The 27,591-nt window shown below is 39.9% G+C and overlaps 1 protein-coding gene across 1 annotated transcript; it reads right to left on the bottom strand.

Annotated features, from left to right (window-relative positions):
- Positions 1-3,252: 3,252 nt before the first annotated feature.
- On the bottom strand, positions 3,253-25,675 carry LOC103811297 (synapsin-2-like; the record flags this gene model as incomplete). Its single annotated transcript, XM_009084265.1, has 5 exons — positions 3,253-3,285; positions 4,523-4,612; positions 18,632-18,788; positions 22,267-22,358; positions 25,618-25,675. Coding segments are annotated over 5 exons (430 nt in total), but the record flags the coding sequence as incomplete, so codon positions are not given.
- Positions 25,676-27,591: the final 1,916 nt, after the last annotated feature.

The following is a 27,591-nucleotide window of genomic DNA, read 5'->3' as shown; positions in this document are numbered from 1 at the left end:
GCATGTTCCTCATATGAGAATTTAGAGCCCAGGCAGAGATTTAGACAGCTGTGCTCTGGTTTGGTCAGATCAGGTCTACTCAAAGGTTTAACACAAACACTTTACTCCTTCCTGCGAACCCCAGGATGACATTTCCAGCCTGGAGGCTCAGTCAGAGTCAGCATGTTACTGTCTATTGGCTCAAGGGTTTTCCAAACAGTTTCTTCAGTCTGTTTGCTATAGAGTCCTTACAAAACCACTGGAACTTGACCTTGCAGATAATATATGGCACATCTTTAAGTGCACAGACATCTCTGATTCCTTTCACTTCAATGAGGCAGTAGTTTGGACACGAAATTCAGCATGTGTCATGTACCTCATGACACACTAAGATATGATACATTGGATAGATAATGCAAACTTGAAAGAAACTCCACTGCATAAATTACTCTGTACATATTTGCACATTTCTAATGTTTATTTTGACAATTGCATGAATCCATATTTAAAGGACAGGTTTGAAAACACTCTTCTGAGAGTAAATACTCTTATTTACCTGTTCTGTGACTAAAGTGATACAATTCCAAGGAAATGCAAATGGTGCAAGGCCAACAGGCATTGAGCCTTTGAGGAATATATATCCCATAATATATAAAAGTCAACATTTCACTTTTTTGGCACTGTAAATCAGTTTTGCTCTTTTAATTTACAATCCTAAATCAAAACACCATCTCTTTGTGCTGCCGAATGCAAAGCCTGGCTTGTTTTCTGCTTTACTAAAGACAAACCAGAAATTCCCTAACACTGTCGATTTGGACCAGAGACTTCCTATGGCAACTTACAGAAATGAAATGAAAAGGCTGTATTTCTTCCCCAAAACAACTGATGCTGCAGTGACAATATTGACAGTGCTGTTTACTGACAGTGCTGTGCATTTATATTACTAATTTACAGAAAGACTTAAGCCAGGGCTGATTTCCTCACGTCAAACCAAAACAATTCCTAGAGTAGACTGTGAGAGCTGAATAGCCACACAGAGTCTGAATCAAGCAAGTAGCTGATTAATATTCAGCACATGTCCAGTGTAGCATTTGTTTCCAAATCCATTTTGATGTGCTGGTGTCTTTTGAACAGCACTCTGCAGCAAACAGATATTTTCTGCTTTTTAACCCACTCTAGTTCTGTTTCTATTTCAGATTTGTAGTAACTAGACCTTAAACTCAACTCGCCCAACACAGATTACCTTCTCTGTGTACCTTGTACCAATAAATGTTTCCTTTGGTATTTATGAACAGACTGTAACGCAAATTTTATGCCGTAATTAGTTTCAGAAACATTTTGTATTTGTCCTGCCATAAAATATCCCACACGAAGGGTTTCAAAATGAATGGCTGTCTACTTTGATTTCTGGCTGAGCATCAATCTGGCCAAACTTCCCACCATGGATGGTACCAAGAGTATTTTCCTCATATCAATAAATATGGCAAGAAAAAGAGTTTTTATTTTCCCTGAGATTCAGCACTGAGGAAGATTATGAAAAGGCTTAACTACAATGTGGCATTCTGAGTATGTTATTTTCCTACCAAGATTTTTACTGTAGTAGCATTGATATATTATCAACGGCAGATTATTTTTACAACACTTTATTTTTACTTCTTGAAACTGTGTATGTGTTATATGAAAGGTTAGAGCAGAAATATAGCCTGGCACAACACTTGATTTTAATTTGAAAATGACTCACACAACTTATGATATGAGTAGGGAAAAAGATGAGAGAAGGGAGACTGTACAGGTGAAGGGGGAAAAAAACACCACCTTGAATACTGCTGGCGTTTTCTCAGTGTTCCAGTTAAGGTTCAATTAAATTGTTCAACAATGATGTTGAAAAAGCCGTGTTGTTTTTTCCATGACAGAGAACATAAGAGGTGGTAATGTAGTGAAATAAAGGGAACTAATTACTGAGGGAAAGGCTGTAGATATGACTCAACTAGCAATGAGTTCAAAAGCCTTACAGCATTTTGTATAATCAGTCTGGGATGGATGTTTCTGTTTCAAAAAGTGTTTCATTAAAGCAGCTCCATTTTTACACAAAAGAATGGCATCTTTGTTTATTTACCTTTTATTGCCTGCTAAAGACACAGCACAAACGGTCACCAGAGTATGAAAGAGGCAAAGGAAAGCACAGCCCAGGCAGAACCTCTGGCAGGCTCAGCTGCACCCAGACTTGGTGCTCTCCCCTGCTACCCCACTGCACTGCACTGCAGGGGAGGGAGAGCCCTAGGTTACCCTTTGGAGAGTAAGATGGGAAGGACCAAACGTAAGAGGAACTACAAAAATATTGAAAACTGTAAATGCCAAGTTCTGTCTAAGCAAATGAGGCCAGCTGTTAATAAAGGGTTTATAACAAACCAACAAGAAAATAAATAGCATGATATCATTCAGGTCAGCATCAGAAGACTGATATCCAGATCATCTTACAACTCATTCTAGAAATGTGAACAAAATGTTAGCTTGTACCATGTTGCCTTATTGTTTTCCAAGCCACAAAGTTCCAGATACTTTCTTCAGAAGGAAAAAAATCCAAACAAATGAGCTCCATCACAGTTACTGCAGCACCTCTAACCCACATATGGCAATCAATACACAAACGTTCATTTTCTATAGATCATCATTCATTATGCAGATATATGTAAAAAAAATTACTCAGCTGTGGAGAACAACATTCAAAAGTTCAAACAGAAAACAGATAACTTATCAGTTCAGACTTTAATGAGCAATTTTAGAGGAACAAAGGGAGGGAAAAACACTCACATAGTTGTTAGACTCAGCAAAATATGCCTGCTAAACTTATAGAGCTAACACATTCATTCTTGTCCCCAAATGAAAGGATATGTTCTTTGTTTCCATGCACAACAATTCAGCAATGCATTCAAAAGACCTGATTTTTCAATAAAATCATAGACTATCTCCAGTTGGAAGGAACCAACAAAAGTCAGTGAGTCCCACTCCCTGCTCCTCACAGGTCTGCCTAAAACTAACCCATATGCCTAAGAGCACAACCCAGATGCTCCTTGAGCTCTGACAGGCTTGGTGCCACAGCCACTTCCCTGAGGAGCCTGAATCACAGCTGATAAAATAATGCAGAAAAAAATTGCACACAGAAAATTATAAACCAGCTTTCATCTTGGATATAATTAGGAAAATAGATATAAAACTTATCACTATTTTAAAAAGCATCTTGCAAAATGAGATGTGGTTCTGCTTCTCCACCTGTTATGAAGGAATCCCTAAGGCAAAAAACACCTCCTGTAACCGGAGGAGATGTTAAAAAAATAAATTAAATTAGAAAAAATAAATTTCATAAAGTTGTATATTTTCCTGACAGATCCATCAACAAAACCTCCTTTCATTCTGGAAAGGCCTGACTAGGGCAACATTTAGACCTGCTGCACCAGATCAGTACCTTTGGCTCTACAAAACCTCTGTGTAGCAAATGCACTAAGCACCTCACTGTGGTGAAAGCTCTTCTCAGAAGTGTCACATGTGACAAGAGAAGTGGAACCACCTGTGAGTTCATAGGCCAAAGGAGCCAGAGAGAACTGGGAAAGCAGAATGAAGAGCCATTCTGCCACCTGCAAAGAACCCAGCAGAACTGCACTGTACTGTGTCTTTTGCCAAGAAATGAGACAGACATTGGAGAAGGAAGAGTTCAGAAGGAATCTTAGTCACCTGCTGTTCCCAAGGTTTACTTTAGGTGTCACCTATGGTAACAAAGTGCTAGCCAGAGTCTCAGGACAGACACACAGAAATGGCAGCTTGGGGACCTTGCACAAACAGTTAACTCACTTATTTATCATGACCTTGCAGTGGTACTTGAATCCCAGCTGTGGGACATGCTGAATGGATTAGATTCTAAAATAATTGATGCTTCTCTGCTAGGCTATTCAATCAGCAAACAGCCTCCCTCCAGACTCTCTCAGTGCTGAAAGTGTTTCCTCTAGAGAAATATACTTGGGAAAGAATTTCAGATTAGAAACCATAAGAAAAGTAAGAAAAAATATCTGCAGCATAACACAGGTCATGGGTTGTATGTGTTATTTTTGTGAGCGCAGCTATGTCTGCAAGGGACTGGGAATCAATGCGAGCTCAGGTCCATGAAGATCACAAGTCACAACCACCCTGACCAGCACACAGCCTTGTGCATCATCTCCAAAGTTAATGAACACTTTGAACATGTCATAAAGGACTAGAGTGAAAATAAACCATAAAAGTAACTCTTGTTCTTTAATAGTTGTTCCATGTCTTTCTGAGCTTTAATCTCTTTAAGATCTGAAGCTGGTTAGCTGAAAAATGACTACCTTCCCATCTGAGAGTCCTCCAGCTCACCATCACCAATGCTTTCAAGTGGTCACCCAGTCTCACCCCCCTGAAAGCTTCCAAAATGGCTTTTCAAATAGACAGCAAATGGCAAAAAGGAGTTGTGTGTTACAGTTCCTGGTTTACACAGACAGTAAGCAAATCTAGTATTGCTGTTTGCACGTACCATTTCCTTGTGATTTGGATAGAACGTTTGCTCAATTAAAGGGAACTTCTCTGGACCCAAAGTTTTGTAGACAGACACCAGCTGGGCAAACTGTAAAACAGAGCAAAACAAAACAGAAAGCTTAGGAGAGAAACCACATTCTACCCAAATGATCTCATACTGTCATTTTGCTTCTTGTCTTTGGTATTTCATAAACTCTGCCAATCCACATGCACATTACACATGGCCTCTCTCCTCCTCTCTCCCACACAGGCCTTCTTAGTCCATCCAAGATGTGACTTCATGTATAGACAACACAGAACACCTCTAAGAGTTAAGCCCACACAGGTACAGAAAACGAAATACATTGGAATACTGGATTTCAGATACCTCACTGTCTTTATATTGTAAGCTGATTTTGTGATAATAAAATCACTGTAACTTTGCCGTTTCTACCATCTTTAATCTAAAGATCAGACCTATTTCATGTTAATTTAGAGTCTGGCACCTCCTTGACACTGAAACACAATTTTGCAGAGCTGGCAAAGAGAGAAAAGCAATAACTATGTCATATTAAGAGGTCAGGTGAAGAAAAAACAGGAGAAGTTTAATTTCCTAGGCTATAGATGTGTGCCACAGCCACACAACCATCCTTCCACCATCAACAAAGATGTGGATGATTTAAACAGCTCCATATTACAGCATTTCTATGAATGTTTTCTTTCTGGGTCCTTTGTCCCACACCTCCAGCCTACCTGCACACTGGGCTGCAGTAACACAACACACAAAGCAAACCAACATTTACACAGGAAAAGACAAAGAATTCTTTATTAAATAGAAATGTATTTTGGGGCTGTTCTTTCTCTTCAGTGAGCAGACCAGCTCTTCTCATGCAACAGTTCAAAAACTAAATCACTCCTGAGAGCAGGGCTGAGCACTGAGGTTTCCAGGGAGCAGGAGGGCTTTGGCAGCCAGAAGCCACTGTTGTTCCAGGACTCCAAAGCTCTGGCTTGGACATGCCTGTGATGTGTTCAATTGTCATTATGCCAACATGAGACATAAACAACTCAGCACAACAGTTTGAATAGTGGGATTTGCTGGTTGCAGACAGCACAAAAAGCAAAGAACAATAGAACTCTGTCCATAATGCAGATAAAATACCTACTCTGAGAATGAGACTTGGGGGCAGGGAGAGCAAAATCTGCTTAAAGGGGAAATAATGATAAAAGCTTTACATGCATTTCCAGCTGGCAGAGAGAATTTGTTTAATTTAGTGGTGTTTACTTAGGTTTGGTAAAATACATCTTTAAATCTGGAAGTCCAGTGGAAAATACCTTAATGATGAGTAGTTTGCACCAGAAGCCTATGTAACTCTAGCTGGGTAGTGTGCTATGCAAATCAGACCTCCAGGAAAGGCAATATTATCACAGCTACCAAAATAAGGTGGTTTGTGAATAGCATTTCTGAGAACTTACTAGCTAAATAGTATTAAATAGCAAATACTTACTATTAAATGCATGATTTTTGCCAAGCAATTGTTAGGTTAAAATATATCTATTTACCCATCTTTAAGTAAAAACCTTCAAAAATTCATATGATGGCATTTCCTGTGATTCTTTCCTTATTTTCTTTTCCATTTTCACTGAAAGCAAGTAAAAGGCAGTGAGAAACTGAGGCTATTTTTAGGGGTTGCAGCATTCATGCCAGAGGTAAGAAAGCTGTAATTCAGCTAATAATGGAAAATTCTTGTTTACTTAAAATAAAATAGTATTAACCACAGAAAACACCTACATATAATTCTGAAGTATTCTCTAAGCCAGTAATTAAGCTATGAAATGCCAAGTAGGAAAAGTAGGTTTCAATTTCCTGAGGCAGAGGAGAGAAATATCTCAGATTGCCCACAGCCAGTGGGAATGATTTGTCCTCTGCCCCTGCTGGGATGCTGCTTCACCTCCATGTCTACAATTTGGGGAATCTCTTGTCAGATTTTTCTCCTCCAAAGAGCAACTTGATAAATTCAACCCCAATTCACATAAAATTTTGGCATTCTAATTGTACCTCTCTAAACTGCTATAAATATTTATTTTCCCCGATTCCTACTGGAGAGTTGATAAAGAGGAATTTAATTTAAGTTTTAATGAACTGTTATCAATGTTTAAGTGTGTTCTGGACTATAGGTTTTTCTATTTTCTGCTGAGCAGCTGGAGCAAACAAATACCAGGCAAGAGCATCATCTTTTTAGATGATAAACCACTGAATGATTATCTTATTCAATGCTAAATGTTTTCAGACATGGGATGTTCATAAAATAGAAAATACTAGTAGAGTCATTCTACGTTTAAATGAAGTATTTTACATGGATTCCAAAAATCTTGGGAGATTTAATAAGTACCTAAAAAAAATAAACTCATAGAGCTTAGCATTTCAGCAGAAGTCTTTTCAGTATCCTAAGAAAAAAACTAGAAAGTGGAAAAAAGTTCTTAGTTTAGCTGAATCTACTTCTCATTTTCAAATTTTGCATTTTAATTTCAGCTCAAAGAGGGATATCCTCAGGTAGATGTATTTAGTTTTCAGATTATTATTTCAAAAGGCAAATAGTTAGATTTTGTCACATTCATTGTAACAGCAACTCTTCCCTTTTCTAGTCAGGATGAAATGCTTTCCTATCCAGGCCTATAGATTGCTCCTCCAAAAAACAGGAGAGCTCCAGCTGTACATTTCCTCCCTTCCAACAAGGTATGTCACAGATAAGAAGAAAGAGTTTGTCAAAGAGACACTTATTTCCTTTGATTCAATATAAAAGCTTTCTGGGGTTTCATCAACAAGGTATGTCACAGATAAGAAGAAATAGTTTGTCAAAGAGACACTTATTCCCTTTGATTCAATATAAAATCTTTCTGGGGTTTCATGACCCCAACACTGGGACACTGTAAATTTCACTGCACAGATTGTCCTGTAACCAAGCAGCAGTTACCAAAAATCACTTTGTTAACTTCATAAAGATTTGAATAATTACTTTGCTTATCACTTTAGATGAGTTAAAATGTGCTTAATTACACACATGTCATCCCTGAAAGGCTCAGATTTGTTCCTGAACAAACCACACAAACGTTTCCCTCAAAGATAATTAAATATGATATTTAAAACTAATTATTTCATGTTACCTTTAATTCCAGCAAGCTGCTAATCTCTCTTGCCAGGCTGAAGGATTTGTATCATTGCCCATTCCAATGGGGAATTTCCTGGTATTTGAATACGATTTTCATGCAGCAAACTGCTTCCCATTTGCCTGCACAGTTGCTCCCTGCTAGGGCAGAACCACTGGGCTGTGTGTTAACTGAACCTTTTCTGGCAGAGATTTCCCTTTGTTGGTGGTGCTCATTACCTGTCCTCTTTACAAGTAAAGGCTTGCTTCTGCTGGCAATGAGTGAACTCCAACCAGCCATCTAATACCTCATGGTAACAACTAAATTGAATGCAAGATTCTCTGGACAGGCTGTTTCACCCACCCTGAGGAGTTGGCAGTTCTGGGACTAGAGAAACATGAAAACTTGGATGGGTGAACACTTCTTGAATCCCTCTGTCATAAAAAAATAATACTTTTAGCTAAGATTTAACTTATCTTTGGCTGCTCTAAGGTGTGGACACATTGAAAGAGTGATGAATTCCATGCAATACCAGTTTACTTCTGGATTTCCAAAGATTAATGCATTGGGTAAGAAGCAAGTTTATGTGTATCAGTGTTTGCGGATGAAGCCACCAAAGTAAAAGGTTTAAGTTTCTAATGTGATCTCAATATTCACCATGTGAGCATGGACATGGTCCTCAGCAATGGGATTTTCCCTTTCAGTACACAAAGGGAATCTTCCTTTTCCCTCCAGTGACCTGCACAGATCCCTTTGAGGATCTGTAGGTAATGAAGCCGAAAGATCAGCTGGTTTACATTGTACGTTGGTTCTGTTGCAATTCTGTTATATAGGAATCTAAGAGAGAAAATGCCACATCGACAGTCATCCCCTTCAGGTGGCACTGTGAAAAATGTCCTGAAGTCCATTTTTAGGCTGAAATGTCCATTTTCAGGCTGAGGCTCAGAAATCTGGCTGGTCATTCCAGAAAAGCGTGATTGCCTTGTAAGAGTAAGATATGTTCAAAAGCACAGAATAAGCACCATTAGAACAAACATATCAGGGGTCCCTGGAGGCCAACAGATTGAGACACAAACATTTGAGACCCTTCAGAGGGAGAAGGAATTAGGGATTTGTGTGGAAGAGGCTGGGAGGATACGTTTGACACGTACTCTGGAGGAGTCAGTTTATTTGGCCAAATTTTTCCATTCTGCCTGTATTTTAAACACAGTTTCTGTATTGCCTTTGTGTCTGTCTGTTTGGATGGTTGAGGTTTTAAATGGCGATTACCTGGGAAGTATCTGTGTTACCCTTTATATGCTCCCCATCTGCTTCTTGGCTGCAATTGGCCTACATTTCTTCTCTTACGCTTTAGTAAACATCAAATACTTTTCCAGAAGGCTGAGTTCATCCACATTTGATTTGCTATTTGATACCTAATAGGAGAATGAGGGGGAACAGACCACTGACTGCAGCTTACGTACTTCTCTCTGTCAGCAGGAGCTGACAGACAACTTAATGAATGTATTCAGACTTTCAAAGTCAATTCAGAGTTTGACACGCAACTGAAAAATGAAACAGTGCCTACAAATCAGTTTGGGTGCATGAATAGAATACAGAAAAGATGGGAACTGACAGAAGAACTCAGTGTTCCTCCAGTGGTTTTCCATCATGATCTAAAGCCAAAGACAACACAGTTGGACACGAATGGAAAGATTACTAACATGGACCCAGCACCATAATTCACGTGGTAGTTTTATAACAGACATGAGCTGTTCCCTAACTCTTCTGCAGCTCAGCATCACACAAGAGAAGGTGATGATCTGCCTCCCCAGGCTGAGCTGTTCTCTCTCACTGCACTTTTCATCCAAGCCCTGGTCTGGGACTTGCAACAGCTCTTCCTTCCACCTGTGACTGCAGCTGATATTTCCTCAGCTTCTTTACCTTCGGCTCCCTCCTTACCCTCTGGGTTGCTTGTCTGCACATACCGAGATGGAGCTGCTCAGCCTGTGTCAATCATGCTGACCCTTCCCAGAATGATTTGGGCTGTCTGTTCCAGGTTACCCAGAATTTCCAAGGGCATTTATTTGGCTCCTGCACCTCCCCTGCAGCACAAGTACTGCAGCGTGTACTGCCTCGGAGAGGCACATTGCTCCCACTACTAATTACTACTGTAATTAACTGCTGGAATATTTTCACATTAGAATTACATCTGATGAGATACACATCATTAAGAGCTTCTACAGGATGAAAAAAAAAAAAAAAGCCTTAAATATAACCTTCATGCCCTTGGAAGAACTGCTCACTTGCAAATTACCAGAGTGCATCCATGAGAGAAAAAAAACCCTTTTTTTCTAAACCAGTCAGAAAACAGGATTAAAAACCCCTCAAACAACAAGAAAAGGGTCACAGTCAGACATAAAAAATCTCTTGGCTTGCAGGGCTGGTCAGGAAGGCATCTGGCAACAAGAAACACTCTGGCTGATGGAAGTGACAAGATGAGTAAACAGTGAGCAAAGTGAGGCTTAAGGAAGACATGTGGATTAAAATGAAGGAAAATAGCCTATGAGCATAAAACATAGAAAACAGATCAAGACATGTTTGTTAGAAAAGAATTAGGAGAAAATAATACCATGAGGCCTAGATCCTAGAGGCCTTCTGGAACTCTGTACTTTAGAGCAAAAAGTTAGAGTGGGAAAAAGAAGTTTGTGGAAGTGAGAGGCTCTGAACATTCCTTCCTGAGTGCACAGCAGGAAGGAGAAAGTGCACTTTATTCCACTACAATGGGAGCATGGAGTTCAGTATTCTGACCAAGGAAACATCTGTACATCTGTTTATCTTGATGGGACTTGGGCATGTGCTTAAGCACTTCTCAAAAGGGTTTGGGGGTCACTACAACAGAAGAAGATTTTATTGGGGTTTTGTTAGAGGTGCTAAGATCTTGAGACTTTCCAGTTCAAATAGTAAGTTTTTATAAAAATATTGAATTCAATGAAACTTCAGAGCAGAGGAAGAAATCAGTGGTGGAATGGCATTCCCAAAACACCACCAGCCAATCTGCTCTCTGTTAAGCCTAGTACAGAGGATTTCTCCAAGGTGGCCAGCACCAAACAGTGCAAGGCTTCACAGCACTTTGAACTGAACCAGCAGCTAAAGATACTTCACAGAGGTGTGTTAGTTACCACGTCATAAAAGAAACCAGGCCAAGTATGCTTTGTATCCATTTCAGATGGGAACTGGAGCTAAGAATAGAAGCTAAACATAAAGGAAAGTCAGCAAGGAAATTTGAGGGCAGCAGTAGTGCTGGAGGGAGTTCTGGAGGCAATGTGAGAGAACAATGCTTGTGTAGAGGCAGAGGGGAGGGGATGGAGTGGGGATTGCCCTGGTGGAGCTAGCACCATGGGAGGGATTTTCCTGGATTTGTCAGGAAGGAGAGTCTAACCCCCCCAGTTCTCCTCAGCACTGAGTTGCCATGGTCATATATAAAAGAAGCAGATATCCCCAACCTAGATTTTGTCTAGAAAAATTATCTCCTAAGGTACTTTAATGGGGTATATAACACACAGGTTTCCTTTTCAATTACGTATTAAGATTGCACAAGAAATCAAACCTGATTTTCATAATCTGGCCTTCAGTTACAGATATTTCCCTTCAGTAAGCACAAAAGAGAGTTTCTGAGTTTCAGTACTGTAGCAGGACCAGCAGATAACACAAGGATATGAACTGCAGCTGTTCCTGTTTTCAGATTACTTATACAGCCTTTATTTGAATACAGTTTCTTTCAGTAGAAGGTAAGAAATGGTTAAAAGTCTGTTTGAATTTTCTGCCACTAGAAATGTTCAAGGCAATGAAAGTCTGTAATGGATGTCAAGAGCTCCTACTGCTGCTCTTTAGTGCAGAGAAGAACAGGGCAAAGTGGCAACAACCTACCACAAAATTCAGGAATGCAGTTAAAATACCTGAGTCTACTTTTGCATTAAATTAGCCTCATGGCAGCAAATGCTGGTCAAAGCAAAATACATACTTACTCAGTTATATATAAGTACTTCAGAGTGCAAGGATTGATGAATATAGAGCTGAGAGAATTACTGGCTGAATGGAACAGAAAACAAATAATCACCACAGTGAGGTTTATTCATTATTTAAGGATCTCTGCTTTTTTCCAAGCAATTTCAAGTGAGCTTGCTTATTTTAGTAAAGCAAAATCAGTAAGCAAGACTGGAATATTCCCTTTCTCTTTCAAGCCTGCACCAAACTAAAATAGCTCTATAAAGAGTGAGCCAACACACTGCTAGGTTTGATTTATTTAGATTTCTAGCTATGTATTTCAATTAATAATTATTTATGAACTTTGCTCCAGCTCAATGTTCAAACCTGGTAGCAAATTGCCTTTTGAACCAAAATCTTCAAACTTTTTCACCTTCCTTCTGACACAGTTTTGTGAATTTACTTTCAGCTCTCGCACTACAAATCCATCAACATGTTTTGCTCTAACTGGCAGACTGGGCAAGGAGGCCAAAATCTTCACTGGCTAACAGAGAATTAAACTGCAGGGTTTCATGCTTAAGAAAGTTCTGCTCAGAGCAGTGCTGGAGGAATAGCACACCTGTGAGCCTCTGGCTGCCCTGTAGATACCCAGGCCTCTGCCTTCCCTTTAAATCTGTAAATTCAACTCCCTTCACGTGAATAAAGACCACAAAAGTGGCTTTGGAAAGACCTCGGCCACTGATGTAAATATCTGCTAATGGGCAAATGGAATTTGTTCTGGAGACTGCCACACATTATCACATGAGGCTGTTCAAGCTCTGCCACCCGTGTCATGGTGTCCAGTGCCTCAGACAGCAGCTCTGCTCTGGGGGAGAGAGACAGACAGCTCCTGGCTCACAGGGCTGGAGCTAGAGAAAGGAACTGCTCTTGCTTCAGTGGCTTCTTAAAGTGGAAGGGCAGGAAAAGGCCACTCCACACCTCTGGCTGCCTGGTGCCCCTGCCTTTATCTATCAAGTAAATCAATCTTGCCTGTATGGTTGGAACATAATCAAAATTCACTGCTGGCTCCAGATTTCATTTAATAAAGTACATAAAACTACAGCCACTGACTAAAATACATCTTAATGTTTCTAATATTTATCATGATAACAGACATTAAACTTGAACATCCCTAAGTGTCTTCCCTATCCCAGCTGAAGCCAAATTGCAGGTACACATTCTTTAGCCTTGACCTGTCAGAAGATCCCCTCTGGCATACAGAGAAGAGCAATAACCAGCCAAATTCTATCCCACTGTTCAGCATTATTATACAAATAATTTTTGGTAATTAGCACAGAATTTTCTTAGAGTGCAATAAATATTTTTAATTTCTCTCTTTAAACCAAACAAGGAGTAGCATCAAAAAGTCTCCTAAATAGGTTTTCAAAAACATAACTAGATATGTTACAAAATAGGTTTTGAAAGTACTTTTCTAAATAGGTTTCCAAAATACTCTTCTCCTTGCACACATTCATTTTGTTTGTAATTCACTCTCCAGAAGATACTTTGACACAATATTAAAACTCCTCTGTGTGGTTGTGTCTCCTATTAGCATAGCTGAAATGAATTGTGTCAACAGGAAGCTGGAATGAACAGAGCTCATCTCTTTTCTCTGCTCCTCCCTGCAGAGTGCCTACAAGTGTCCTGCCAGTGCCCCAGACTGTTGCTCAAGATTATTGAAGTATAGTTTGAAGGGGAAAAAACACCAGAGTGCAACTTCGAGCAGCAACACATGAAGGAGAAAACAAGGTTGAAGAGAGCACTGTAATACCATCAAATAGCACAAAAGAGCAGTTAAATCAGGCCTTCCAATGAAAGCAAGGTAAGGATAGAGAACTGAAATGTTCCTGTAAGAGTAGAAAGATGAAGACAGATAAGTAGAAACTCATCTGCAGAAGAGATGTGAGCAGAATACAGCCTGTGACGGCACAGAATTGCATAAGTTTGGCAAAAGGAGCAAAGAAGAAAAATGTCAACAAACTTGCAAAAATGCTTTTGGCTGTCTGCTCCCAAACTGTAGGAGAAGAAACAAACATGAACTTGCTACAGTACTAGCAAGTTTGACAAGAGGAAAAGCCATAACCAGCCTTCCCTTTGCATGGCTGCAGATGAGCTAGGAAATCAATTTTGGCACAGCAAAGTCTTCTATGGCACTTCTCTTATATATAAAACCCCGATAAAACAAATTCCTGAGATGGAGCAGACAGAGTTTGACATCTGAAGCTGTTTCAGTACAAGACAGGTTCCTATCTGGAGCTCTATGTAAGAAACACCAGGACCTTTCAGCCATTTTAACATACAGAAATCTCTGCCTTCCATTCTGCCAACTTTTGCCCAGAAAACACTTCCTATTTGTTTCCTCTCTTTCTCACATCATTGGACTGGTGTAGCAGTGTGTCACTATGCCAGCAGTGTACTTCACTTGAGGCCAGGGCAGCTCTGCACCCAGCTTTCCCTTCCACACTGTGACAGATGCCTCTTCACAAGCTGTTCCCGCTCAGCCATCGTGCAACACAACGCAGTGAGCTCCCTACATCCCTCTGGGATTCTATCAAGTCAGTATTTCAACCTAGTCCATCACTAACCCATGTCCTTAAGTTCCACATCTACATGTCTTAAATCCCTCCAGGGATGGTGACATCACGTACTATGAGAAAGTTTACATACAAGCTCATAACCCTCAGTTAAGGAAAGTCTCATGTATTTCTTTAGGGAAAATAGAGATAATAAAATGTCTACATTGCTACTTTAAATAATATTGAACCATAACTTTGGGTAATTGTGCTAGTTTGAGCTGAAGTAGAGTTAACTTTCTTCACAGAGGCTGGTATGAGGCTATGTTTGGGTTTTGTGCAGAACACAGAGTTGATAATGCAGAGATGTTTTTGTTGTTGCTGAGCAGAGCTCACACAGAGTCAAGGCCTTTGCTGCTTTCCGTACTGCCACACTGGCAAGGAAGGTGGGGATGCATGGGAGATTGGGAGGAGACACAGCTGGGACAGGTGACCCAAACTGACCAAAGGGATATTCCATACCATATGACATCATGCTCAGTATATAAGGTGGGAGGAAGAAGGAAGAAGGGGGGACATCTGGAGTGATGGCGTCTGTCTTCCCAAGGAACCGTTAAGCGTGATGGGGCCCTGCTCTCCTGGAGATGGCTAAACACCTCCTGTCTGTGGGAAGCAGTGAATTAATTCCTTGTTTTGCTTTGCTTGTGTGTGCAGCTTTTGCTTTCTCTGTTAAACTGTCTTTATCTCAACCCATGAGCTTTTCTAGCTTTTATCCTTCTGATTCTCTCCCCCATCCCGCTGGAGGGGGAGTGTGTGAGCGGCTGCGTGGTTCTTGGCTGCTGCTGGGGTTAAACCACAACAGTAATTAATTATGCTATTTTTCTCTCTTTTCCATTTCATAAGGGTCATCAACCTTTACAGCAAGTTCTGACACCATCAGGTGTGAGCACAACTGTAAGGTGGATTGGGAATTCAACAAGGACACTATATGCTTTTGCTTCACTTGTACTCAATGTAACTCTAAACTAACTCAATGTAACTGGATGTAACTCTATGTAAACCCAAATGTAACTCAATGTAACTCAATGTAACTCTAAATTAAACTAGGTAAAATTTTAGCCCCATTTGACTGGCACATGTCATGCACAAGAGTAATCCTTTGCAACATTCTAATGCAGTCAGACGAGGGCATGAACCCTAAAACAGTTCCTCCACAACTCTGCAGGTGCTCAGCAATGAACTACGTAGTCTTTATTTATAAATCTTGTGCTTCCCCCCCAGCTAAATGACTTCCTGACACTCTTACTAGCATTTAAGCAAAATGCATCCCAAGCCAGGATGATGAATTTTACATGAGGTAGGCAGTGTTATCATGGAAGTGAAATAACCAGAGCACTGTAACAATCATGGGCATGTTTCAGTACACAAACATCTCACCACACACATTCATTTCAACATGTTCTTTGCCATGGCTGGTCACACCTGAACTTTTCAAAGGGTTCTATGGTTCTCTGAACTTCCAATGTGCATTTGAAGGAATTATGCATGTCCTGACACTAGAGAACCCAAGTTTTAAGACTTGTTTTCAGTATGTTCCCTGCAGTCTTCCCACCACACCCCCATCTTCCAACAATATACCTCGGATCAAATACAAATTTGTTGACAGTCTATTGACAAGTGCACAGAAACCCAGGTGTGTCTGCAGGCAGAGTACAAGAACAGTTTTGCTGGAAAATTAAGGGCAGGTGCCTCATTTTGTGACACAGGGTATGAATCTGTCCTCCAGGGTTGAAAAGAGATGTTGTGCACCTGGAGCTGTGTGCTCTGAAAACACCGAACACCTGACACTCTGAAGAACAGTAATTTAAAAACCAAAGGTCTTATATGCTGAATTCTAACTCTCATTTGATTTGAGAGGTGTTTTATAACTCGTCTAACTTGCATGACATCCCCTCATAGCAGTCCTATACTACTCCTAATTTTACACTGATGTAAGTAAGATTGACTGCCCATGACTAATTCACTAATTTCCCATTCTTTAAAGGCCCATTCCATTGCATACCCTCTTTTTCTCCCTGCTGTTACCGAAGTTGCAATTCACTTCTGCCACTCAAGTTTTACCTGCAGGAAAGTCCATCTGTTTCTCATGAATTAATAAAGATCGTTACTTATGCCTTTACCTAGTGTTCTGCTTTCCATTTCTTCATAGGGATTTTGAACTTGAAATGTTTATAGAAATACCCTTCAGACAACTGTCAGGTCATTGGTGCTAACAAAGGAATTGTGCAGAGAGGTATCTCTTCCATGCTGTGAAGAGAAGGGATGATCAATGCCCAAGCACATGCTGGGATTCATGTCTCTGGATTCTGCTGCAGTATTTGAACATTCATTAATTTGGCTGAATCAAATGTTCAATGCATTTTTATCTTCAGAATATTTATTCTGGGCATGGGTTGAAACAGGCTTGTATGATTTCTTATGGGGTTTAGTTTTCCTAAAGCTGATGAAGATTTCATGATGCTCATTTCATGATAACTGTTGTTGTAACAACACTGTTGTCTCTATATCTTCCAGCACCACAAAGAACAGAAGGCAGGATATTCCAGGTCAAACAGCCAAACAAGGCCCCTGTAGAGAATCTATTTTTGTGCTCCTAACTGGGACCCAAGGAAAGCACAGTGCTACATTTTCAGAATGGGAACCAATCTCACATTTGCAGGCTTAGCTTGTAGTCACAGGTAGTTAAAACACAGGATTGAGGTCACTGGTGGAGCCAACCATGGCCACAGTCACAACACATAAATGTTGCTACTCAACCTCACTGTCCATGGACTTGTAGTGGGGGCACATACTCAGGCCCTGATCTATCATCCACCTTAAGGAGAGCAACTTCAGGGCACTACAGAAGATAATTAAAACATGAAGGAAGGTAGTTTGGAGTGTGTGACCTGTCTGATGCTAAAATTGCTCTAGAATAGTTACTTCTGAGAGGAAATACCTCAGAGATGTGAAATGGATTCTTGCTGAAGCTGTGCAAAACTTGAGTATTTCAAAGAAAATATATTTTGGCTGTCAGATGTAGAAGTGGCAAGGTAGGAGGTCTCAAAGGGAAAAAGATTTCCATCATCCCTATATTCAAGTAAAATAAGATCTGCTTAAAAATATTTTCATTTCCTTCGTATCTATGCTGAGACAAACTATAGAAATTTCAGCCAAAAATGAGAATTTTTGCAAAAGCCAAGGATACAGATATGGCAATCTGTAAGGAGAAATTATTAATTTACTTTTTACTGCATCAATATTGCATATAAATGATGCTGGCTTTGCTTCCCCACCCAGCTTTATTGCACACAGTGAATTGAAGCATTGAGAAATGCCACACAGCTAGAAGATGTGATGTGCTAAAGTAATGGATCCAGCAATGTACAATATGTATTCTGAGAAGTTATAAATGTTCTATCCATTATTTATTCCCTCCAGTACTTTACTGCAACATAAAAGTGTAATAAAATTAGCTGCAAGAGGTTTATGTTATAATCTGCTGACAATTGTTTGGAGGGATTTTCACAGTAAGGGTGAAAATATAAACATCTTCAAGGCAATAAAAAGCATTACAGCAAAACTTCCCTTTGGTGTGAAAAATATTGACAACCGTTCTTTTCTCACTCAGAGGAAAAATATGATGAAGTTTTGGCTGTTTGTAAAAAGTGGAATTCTTTAAAGTTGTGCTAGCCCTTGGACAGTGGAATGTACCTATTAAAGGAACAGTGACTGCACCATGGATCAGCATCTTTTACAGCACCACATGTTAACTTGTTGCTAATAATGTTCAGTGCTTTGTGAACCAAAAAGATCACCAAATTCTACCTCCATCACTAAAAAGCACAGCATGAAAAACTGTATTGGCTTCTACATGAAAACTGGCAAAGATTTGTGCCTCTGCAGGGTCTCTCACTACTCCAGGGGTAACTGAAAGGACTAACTCCTACTCCATAGGCACAAGATTATGAAAAGGGCTTTCAAATGAGCGAATGAGTAGCTTCAGATTTCCTTGCTAAAGCATAGCCCCAAAGATTTCACAGGCATGAGGAAAACACTGGCTAAAGTCTGTTTAAATTATGTTCAAAACCACAAATATGAAAAATATTCTCAGCTTGCTTTTCCCAGTTAAATTGTGGATAAACACACTTTCCTCACTTGAGGAAGGATGTTAGCAGTGGATAGGCTTTCCATTAGCTTCCTCACTTCTTTTACTATTTGCACTACAAATATTTTTTCTCTCTGTCTCCACACTGGCTCTTTGACAAAATCTTAGCTTACTTTTTACTCCTTTCACTATTGTTCACTGCCCAGCGAAGTAACTTTGCGGTTTGATAGTCAATATTCATGAAGGAGAACTAAGCCAACAAACAAAACAAGTCACTAACTGGGTTTGCAGCAGCAGAACCTTTGGGTCCATCACTTACCACCCAGGGTTTGTCACAGAAGTTGTAGATGGACTCGAGGGAGTTGACACTGGGGACTCCAGCATACTGCATTCCAATGATCAGGTTACGGAAGTCCTCGTGCTCTGCCATACTGAAGGAATGTTGTCGAACAAGGACAAAGTCAGGCCTGAATGACCTAGCAGGAAAAAGATACATTGTTCATAGTCAATGATCAAATTGCTTTTCCTTCAACAGCAAAGTGTCTGGCTGATGGACAGAGAAGGGCTGGAAGAACACTCAAACCAAAGGAAAATGCTAACAGATGGAAAGAGTTATGATGGCTTTATGAAAACCTGCACGGCATCACTTCTTCACTGCTGTTCAGAGAACATCAGCATCCCCTCAATATAGCAACTCCATTAAAAGGAGGGAGAAATGAACATTTATCTTTGGATTTCGGGTGCTTTCCCACAGAAAGAGAAATCACATATATAAACTCTGAGTATGTTCTAAGTTTGTCTACACCAGTTTCTGAGAAACAACAATCAAAACCAAAGCAGGCAAATGGCTCTGCCAGAGACTTACGCTTTTTGGGAACAAGTTTTTTCACAACTATTGTCAGGCTGTTTTAAAGACAGTAAGAGATGAAGCAACCCCATTGCCAGCAAAAGGCATCATGCCATAATGGAGATAGTCACAGCTCTACTTTTGATCAAGACACTTGTGAAAATTAATTTCTAAACTTACATTTCCCCCCTTTTTCTCTCTTGTAACTAATCAGCATTTCCTCTCCTGCAATCTCCATGGTTTCCTGTCCTATCACCCTGCACCTCTGCCAACAGACTGACACCATCTTTACCTTGCTCAGAGCCTCACATTTAGTTACTGAAGAAGGTTATGGAAAGTAGAAAACATAGTACAACAGGACAGAGCCACCAGTACAGGGGCAATTTTCTCCTAAACTTGACTGTTGAAAGATTCTCTTCTGTATTCCAATTTTGTAGGTGGAAAAACACCCTGAGTAGCTTGAAGCTATCAACCTCCTGAAAGAGGTATAACTGCAGGGTAAAGTAAATTAGAGTAATTATTTACAGGTCTTGAATAAATACCAGCTGTATACTGGAGTGAGAAACTCTGAAGATTACCAAATGGTTCAGAAGGTTCACTCTAGCAAAACAGAACAAACCCAAACCAATTAAAATCTATGTTAAAATTTCTTTAGCAGTTTTGAGATTCCAGCATGAATGCATTAGTCAGAGTAGATTAGCTGGGCTCTGAACTTGGCTTTCAACCCACAGAATCATAGAACAGTTTGGGCTGGAAGGGACCATAAATATCAACTGGCTCCACTCCCTGCCCTGGGCAGGGACACCTTCCACTAGCCCAAGTTGCTCCAAGCCCCATCCAGCCTGGCCTGGAACATGCCCAGGGATGGGGTGCCACAACCTCTCTGGGCAACCTGTGCCAGTGTTATACCACTGACATTGTAAAAAAAAACCAACAACCAATCTTCCATGATTTGACAAAAACAACATTATAGATTTGCTGTCAAGAGTCACTAAAATGGCACCAAATGACCAAAACCTGTAAAGAAACACTTGCCTTTAAACAGGTTTCAGAGAAAATATTTCAGCATAGCTCTGAGAATTTGAGATCTAGATTTCACAGTGGTGTGCCAAGAGTTTGAAACGCAGAAATCCAATTGACTAGCCCAGCATGAGTATAACATTTGGAGGACTAATGATGCCTCCCTTAAAAGACCAATTTAATGAAACAATTGGGGAATTGAGGGAATGCACTTCTTAAAAATAAAGAAATACATTCTGCTTTGCAAAAGCTCCTCAAAGGAATATAATACATTCACATAATGGTTCTAGTTCTGTAATTAATGCTGGACAGAGTGACTGTGTATACAGAAAGTCCTGAGAAAACTTTTAATCCTGGCTCAAGCATCTCTAAGATCCAAAATCTCAACACTATGTAACATAAGACAGAATTTTTCATTGTTTGATTTTCATTAACAGAAATCAAACAAGGAGGTTCTTGTTACACACCTTTCTCCTCCCAAACTAAGTCAGAAAAATGTCACTAAATTTCTGTGATTTTGCTAACTAATATTTTGTCCATAAAACTACAACACAGGTCACTTTGTACCTCAAATCAATAAACTCTCTCCAGCTATCACAGAAATAGGAAACTGGTCTCCCATGACATCTGCATCTCTCTCCCACACCAGACAGCACATGCACACATGCTGCTATCTCACATAGATTGGAGGGACATTTATCAACTTCAGGTAAGTCTACGTGGATATGTAAATTACCCATAAAATGGATATTATTACAAAACCCTTTGTCAGCTCATTATCAGCATTTTCTGATGATGCCTGAAAGGTTCTCTGTTTTTTGACATAAGCAGCAGTTTTACCAAGTTTTTCATAAGCTGCAAATATACACCTCTATAGGTGCTGTTTTCTGGAGGTTCCCAACTCACAGAAACTATTGACATGTTTTGATGCTAACTTGGCCTCAACATTTTTGCTGTTTTTGGAGAACTCTCTACAGAAAAGCTGCCAAGAAACAGTGATCAAGATTTCTTGGCTCCAAAACTTCTATCACTGGGAAAAAAATTCCACCAACCCTAAAAAAATCAAATCTCTTACTCTTCTAAGAAAATAATCTTGTGGATTTGGCACAAGAGTATTGTTGCTGTACTAAGCTGCAATATTTTTAGAACAAACAAGATATTAAACAGTTGTGAGTTTTAAAGCCTAAAGTAAACTTATTTTCAGTATTTTTTTCTGATTTTTTGTTTTTTGTTTTACATGAATGAGTAGAAATTTTGAAGTCTCTATTTGGACAGATGTTGTACAAACCCAGGAAGATACAAGCCATGCTGTATTCTGTCCAGCCCCCAGACCTCTCACTCTTATCCAAAGATAAACATGAGCAATAAACTACCAGGTCCCTGCTGCTGGCTTGATCTACCTTTCTGAATGCAATTGTTAGCCAAACAGCTGCTACACTTCTCTCACATTGAACTGCACCAGCCAAAATAGGAGCAATTCTCACAGTTTAGATAAAATATAGGACTGCCTGATAGAATTTTGCTAATTCTTACCTAAGCTTTTACTTTGCCCAGATATAGCCCTGCTGTCTGCCCTTACATTTACAAGGCTGTTGATGTCCTCACTGGAAAAAGAATGTCAAATTTACCCTGCCTTCAGTTGGCATCATCCTTTTTGGACAAAACAGCCTATTGGGAAATCTCAGGCATTTAAAATGAAATCTCTCAAAAGAGGCAATGATATTCCAGTAACTGCCCTGAGAGAAGTGCTACAACTTGGCCTGTTTCAATAGAAAATATTCAACATTGGAATAAACACTGCTCATCTGGGAAAGTCTGACATGTACACAATCACCAAGACTGTGCAAAGATAAAATCCAAATCAATAACCAGAACTACCAATTACATATTCTTTGTACTGGAGTTCATTCCCTTCTTAATCAAACCTATCTTTCCTAGGATCAAATTCCTGTCACTAACAGGATGTACTGCAGTGATCAGATACTTTGCTTCCCTATTGCACATGCACAGGCAAACCACTGAGCACCTTTTGCATACACACATGGCATTTGTTGCTTTTTGCTGTTAGTCCATTTGGTTTTTCTTACCTGACAACTTTAGTGCCATTTCGAAATATTTGGACATCTACTGCATAATTGCCATCAGCATGAGCTATCAAGTTGATTTCTGAAAACTCTGCCTATGAAAAGAAGGCTCACATTAGTCAGTCTGGTTTATTTTACCTTTAGGATCCAAACTGCTGACAATATACATTGGAAATACAATGAGCACCAAGAGAACATTAATCCAACATTAATCTGCCAAGTACAACACATCATCTTTGAACAAATTCTAATCCAAAGATAGCAAAAAGTAAAAAACTGTTATGAAAATGGACTGTGGGGCAGTAGCAATTGGATTTACCCGTTGATGTCTGCATGGAAATGTAGGGATTATATTATTGCTTTTTATGGAGTTATCAAAGAGATTAATACAGACTCAACATTTGCATAAAGTTTTCAAGAAAACAGTACAAAAGCAGCATTAAAATAACTGCGATAAAATAATATTGTCTCATAGAATTTAGTTTCTCTTCATAGCTTATCCCTTTCCATTTCCCTTATGTGCATTTACTCTGCTTTTTAGAAGATCTGGTGCTAATGAACAATTGTCTTACAAAAATTCACAATAAAAGAACTTTTTCAAAGTATCTTCTCACAGTGGAATTGTGCAATTTAAAAGGAACCACTTCCATACTCTGAATCTACAGCTACTTGAAAGGAAAGGACAGGATGTTTTTCATTTATCCACAGTCTTTCATCAGCTTAGACTCTCAAGGCACTTTACAATAACATTACCCAGCAGAATAATTGAAATGCAGCCAACTGTCTTCTGGGGGATAAATAAAAGGTCTTTGCTGTCCCGGACACCAACCCAGAATAGAGTGTCACAATTCTCATTAGTCTCCTCTTGAAAAATGGTATCACTGGAAGTCTTCCTCAATAAAATCTGTGTAAGGCTTTCACAATTTGGTGCTCAGTTAAGGGAGTGCTGACTGCTCTAACCACTGTTCCAGCTGAAAGATGTGCTTGATTTGCAGTGCTGAGCTCTCTTCATTAAATCCCATGTGCTTATACACCTTCTGGGATCAGTGCTACAATGTGCTAAGCACAGGGGACACTTCTTGGTGTATTGTAAAAACAGCACAGATGGTGAGAGAATGAAATATTTGTGTTTGACAATGTCAAAGAGTCATTTACAACCTATTGAATCTGAGACAACTGATCTCTCTGATTAATAAATTATTTTAAAAGCTTAGTGCACTCTAGAAAATATTGTATGTTATCATAGGTTGCCATAGGCAGTGTAAAAATAAATTCTAATGCTCTGGTGTGGGCAACAGAACACTGACGTAGTTGTCAATAACTATTTGTATTCGATTGTCACAGTGCTGACGTGTTACAAAGTGATGAGTGTGGAGCAGGAATTCCATCTCTCACTGATTAAAGGCAGTTCTGGTCCTACAACAAACCGCAGGAAGGAAATTCCAGGCTGACACCTAGGATTTGCTCATGTTAAAGAGACAGTGTGTGTGATATCAACTGCATGGTCTGATCTAGGTGTGAATGGCACTTTGAGACTAAATAGCTTGTTTTCTTTCTCCTGCCTCTCCCTCAATACTTTTCAAGATCCTTGGCAAAGCTTTCCATGTTTCCAAGCCAAGAGCATCAGTAGATATTCAGTGGTGTAATGAATGGATGCTGTGCCATTATAGGGAATTTAGATAAGCTGGATTCACACACCTAGTGCTAATTTCCCCTCACTCTGAAATTCCATTACAAAACAATTCAGGTTAAGAACCAAAGCTGCTGACAGTAACATCTACTTGTAGAATTCAAGGTTAAAAAGCAGTGGGTAACTTACTTACTTCCCTAGTTTCAGGTGTCTATCTTAAATAAAATAGCCATAATTCTAATGCAACCTGAATTATATCTCCATATTTATTCACAGGGATTTTTTTAACCCACATGGTAACACTGGAACCAGAGCACATGCTTATTCTTAAGCAAGGAATCAGTTATACAGAAATGCCACACGTAACTCATGGAGTGTCTGGGAACTTCACAGTCTCTAAGCAACAACTATTGAATACAAGATGTTTTTCGTGTTGTGCAAATTATGGCCAAAATCATCAAGAAAGAGCTCACATTGAGTGCCAAAAAAGGGCTGTTGTGGTATAAACCCAGCTGACAGCTCAGCCCCACACAGCCACTCGGTCTCTCCCCACCCCAAGGGAATGGGGACAGACTCAGAAGGGTGAAAGTGAGAAAACTTGTGGGTTGAGACAAAGACAGTTTAACAGACAAAGCAAAAGCTATGTGTGCAAGCAGAGTAAAACAAGGAATTGATTTCCCAAGGGCAGGCAGGTGTTCAGCCATCCCCAGGACAGCAGGGCTCCATCATGCCTAACAGTGACTTGGGAAGGAAAGTGCCATCGCTCCCAGCTTCTCCCCAGTCCTTCTTCCCCCAGCTCTATATGTTGAGCATGAGGCCATATGGTCTGGAAAGCCCCTTGGGTCAGCTGGGGTTAGCTGTCCTAGCTGTTTGCCCCCAAGTCCCTGGGCACCCCCAGCCCCTCACTGCTGGGGTGGTGTGGGGACAGCAAAGGCCTGAGCTCTGTGTAAGTGCTGCTCAGCAGTGACCAAAACATCCCTGCACTGTCAACACTGTTCACAAATCCAAGCAAAAGCTATGTGTGCAAGCAGAGTAAAACAAGGAATTGATTTCCCAAGGGCAGGCAGGTGTTCAGCCATCCCCAGGACAGCAGGGCTCCATCATGCCTAACAGTGACTTGGGAAGGAAAGTGCCATCGCTCCCAGCTTCTCCCCAGTCCTTCTTCCCCCAGCTCTATATGTTGAGCATGAGGCCATATGGTCTGGAAAGCCCCTTGGGTCAGCTGGGGTTAGCTGTCCTAGCTGTTTGCCCCCAAGTCCCTGGGCACCCCCAGCCCCTCACTGCTGGGGTGGTGTGGGGACAGCAAAGGCCTGAGCTCTGTGTAAGTGCTGCTCAGCAGTGACCAAAACATCCCTGCACTGTCAACACTGTTTCCAGCACAAATCCAATGCACAGCCCCATGCTAGCTACAAGGAAGAAAATTAACTCTACCCCAGCCAAAATAAGCATATCTGCTTGATTGTGAGGGTGCTGTGAAGTAACAAGTACTGTGTGTCTACCTATACATATATGCATAGGGAAGCATAGACTCTTTCAGGTTGGAAAAGCCTTCCCAGTTCATTGGGTCCAACTGTTCCCCCAGTGCTACCAAGGCCACCACTAACCCATGTCCCCAAGTGCCAGGTCTACACAGCTTCTAAGTCCCTCCAGGAAAGGGTGTATTATATATATGCATTTGTATAAACACACATATAAAAAAATAACATTCAGATTAAGTCAGTTACCTGTTCAACCTTTATGTCATATTCTCCATGGACCTTTTTTCCACGGAAAGCCTTGGCCCTGCAGGAAAAAATGGGAGAAAAAATCAATAGCTGTAATCAGTAGCTATAAAAAAACTTCCTGTATTGCTTTCAAGGGTCTTGAAAATACACATACAAACTAACTGACTCTACCTACTTCACATAAACAATTCTTCCTTTGACATCCTTGGATCCTTAAAATCCCATCAGTCAGTATTTTGTGATACAAAACATAATGTGATTTTCAACATTAAAGTGAAAACATAATGAAATACTAAAAGATACTGAAACACACATTCCACAGCCATTTATTAATCTAAAAGGAGTCCCACTAAACAGATGCAATCTTGCTGTCATTAAGGTGAGTGACACTAGTGTCAACCATTTCCTAATAACCACACATTAATCCTTATCCATGTAGTTTATTAAGAAAAAAACTGATTATTGGAAACACTATGCTTAGCAACTTCACATTGTTGAAAGTGTCAGAGGTACTGAAGACTTGTCAATTTTGTGAGTGCCTGGTTTACTAATCAGTTTTGCTTTCTCTAGGCTATAAATTGAGACAATGTAGTTAATGTGAAGGAGCTTATGAGTAATTATTACGCACCAGGATAGCTGTGATAAAACAGAACTGAATTCCCTGATCCAGTCTCCCAGGCCTAACAAGCGAACATTCCTCTAGGATTGTATCCCTTAGGCAGCATGTGTCTGCTTTGGAGTACATGGGAATTTAAAAATGAGATAAATCTGTAGATAAAAGGGAATTACTCCTACACTGTGTTAGAGTAATTGGAAAAGGGATATGGTATCAGTATCTCTGCATCTTCTTTGCTCAAGCCAAAGCTTAGATTACCTTATATGAAAGCACAATATGTTGCACAATTCAAAACCAGAACACCACAGAACATTGTGTTACAAAAAAGTAACTTTGTCCATTTTCAACATCTGACAAAATGCTATTCTAATACACTGAATCTACCTCACCAGTGAAAGCAAGGCACACTACATAATAAAACCATTTATCGTTGCTTATGGAAAATCTTACTGACACTGTTGTCCAGAAGAGTTTCACTACTGGTTTAAGTAATGGAAGCACCAAACTTCCTAATAATCTGTGAAAACACTGCCTTTGGCAGCATATTTCTTAAGGATCTCTTATGTGTTACAGATAACAGGTGGTAGAAAGCAAAGAAAGCATTTATACTGAAATCACATACTAAAATATTGCCCAACAATCAATTCTGTACAAGTAAGTACCTTGTAAGAAGGAAACTATGAAGAAAGCATCTGCATTATGGGCTAATACTGTATTCTTGCAATAAATACCCATGGAAGGCGAAGTTTGAAATCCGTTGGTTTATTCCTGGAGGTGCACAGTCAGCTTAATGTTCCCAAACACTTTTGCCAATAAGCATAGCAGATGTTAAATATACTGTGTCACAAGTCCAACATAAAGAAATACCATTAATCACTTGCTTTTCTTTCCAAATTTGTTTTGAAATCTCGTGTGGGGAATATGAACATTACCTCTTGAAACCTTTGAAGATGTCTGGACATGGCTTAAGTTTTATATGCTGCTTATGTTGAAGCATCAGCTGGACCATGAATCTTACAGGTGCAGGAAAACCCAGGACATTTGTGCTATTTCTGTGAGAATTCCTCAAGGCCAGACCAGAGAGGAAAGTCTCATGTGCAAAGATAACACCACAACAGCTTTAATGTTTCTTTGAACAAATAAGATTTACCACTTTCAAATAAATATTCAAAACTCCAATTCTAATGCCCATGATTTAACAGCAGAGATCGTGCTGAATTCTAGTGGGAATAAGATGAGCTCCTGGATTTTACCACTGATGCAGCAATAGGTGAGGTAAATGCATAACTGGACATCACACGACACAAATGGAATTTGAACAGAGTTATGTTGGCTGCATTATGGTGCATCTGCCTCTT

This window comes from Acanthisitta chloris, unplaced genomic scaffold (genome assembly GCF_000695815.1).
Source record: "Acanthisitta chloris isolate BGI_N310 unplaced genomic scaffold, ASM69581v1 scaffold23900, whole genome shotgun sequence".
NCBI lineage: Eukaryota > Metazoa > Chordata > Aves > Passeriformes > Acanthisittidae > Acanthisitta > Acanthisitta chloris.
The sequence above is the reverse complement of the archived record's forward strand: the minus strand, read 5'-3'. Positions and strand labels throughout refer to the sequence as shown.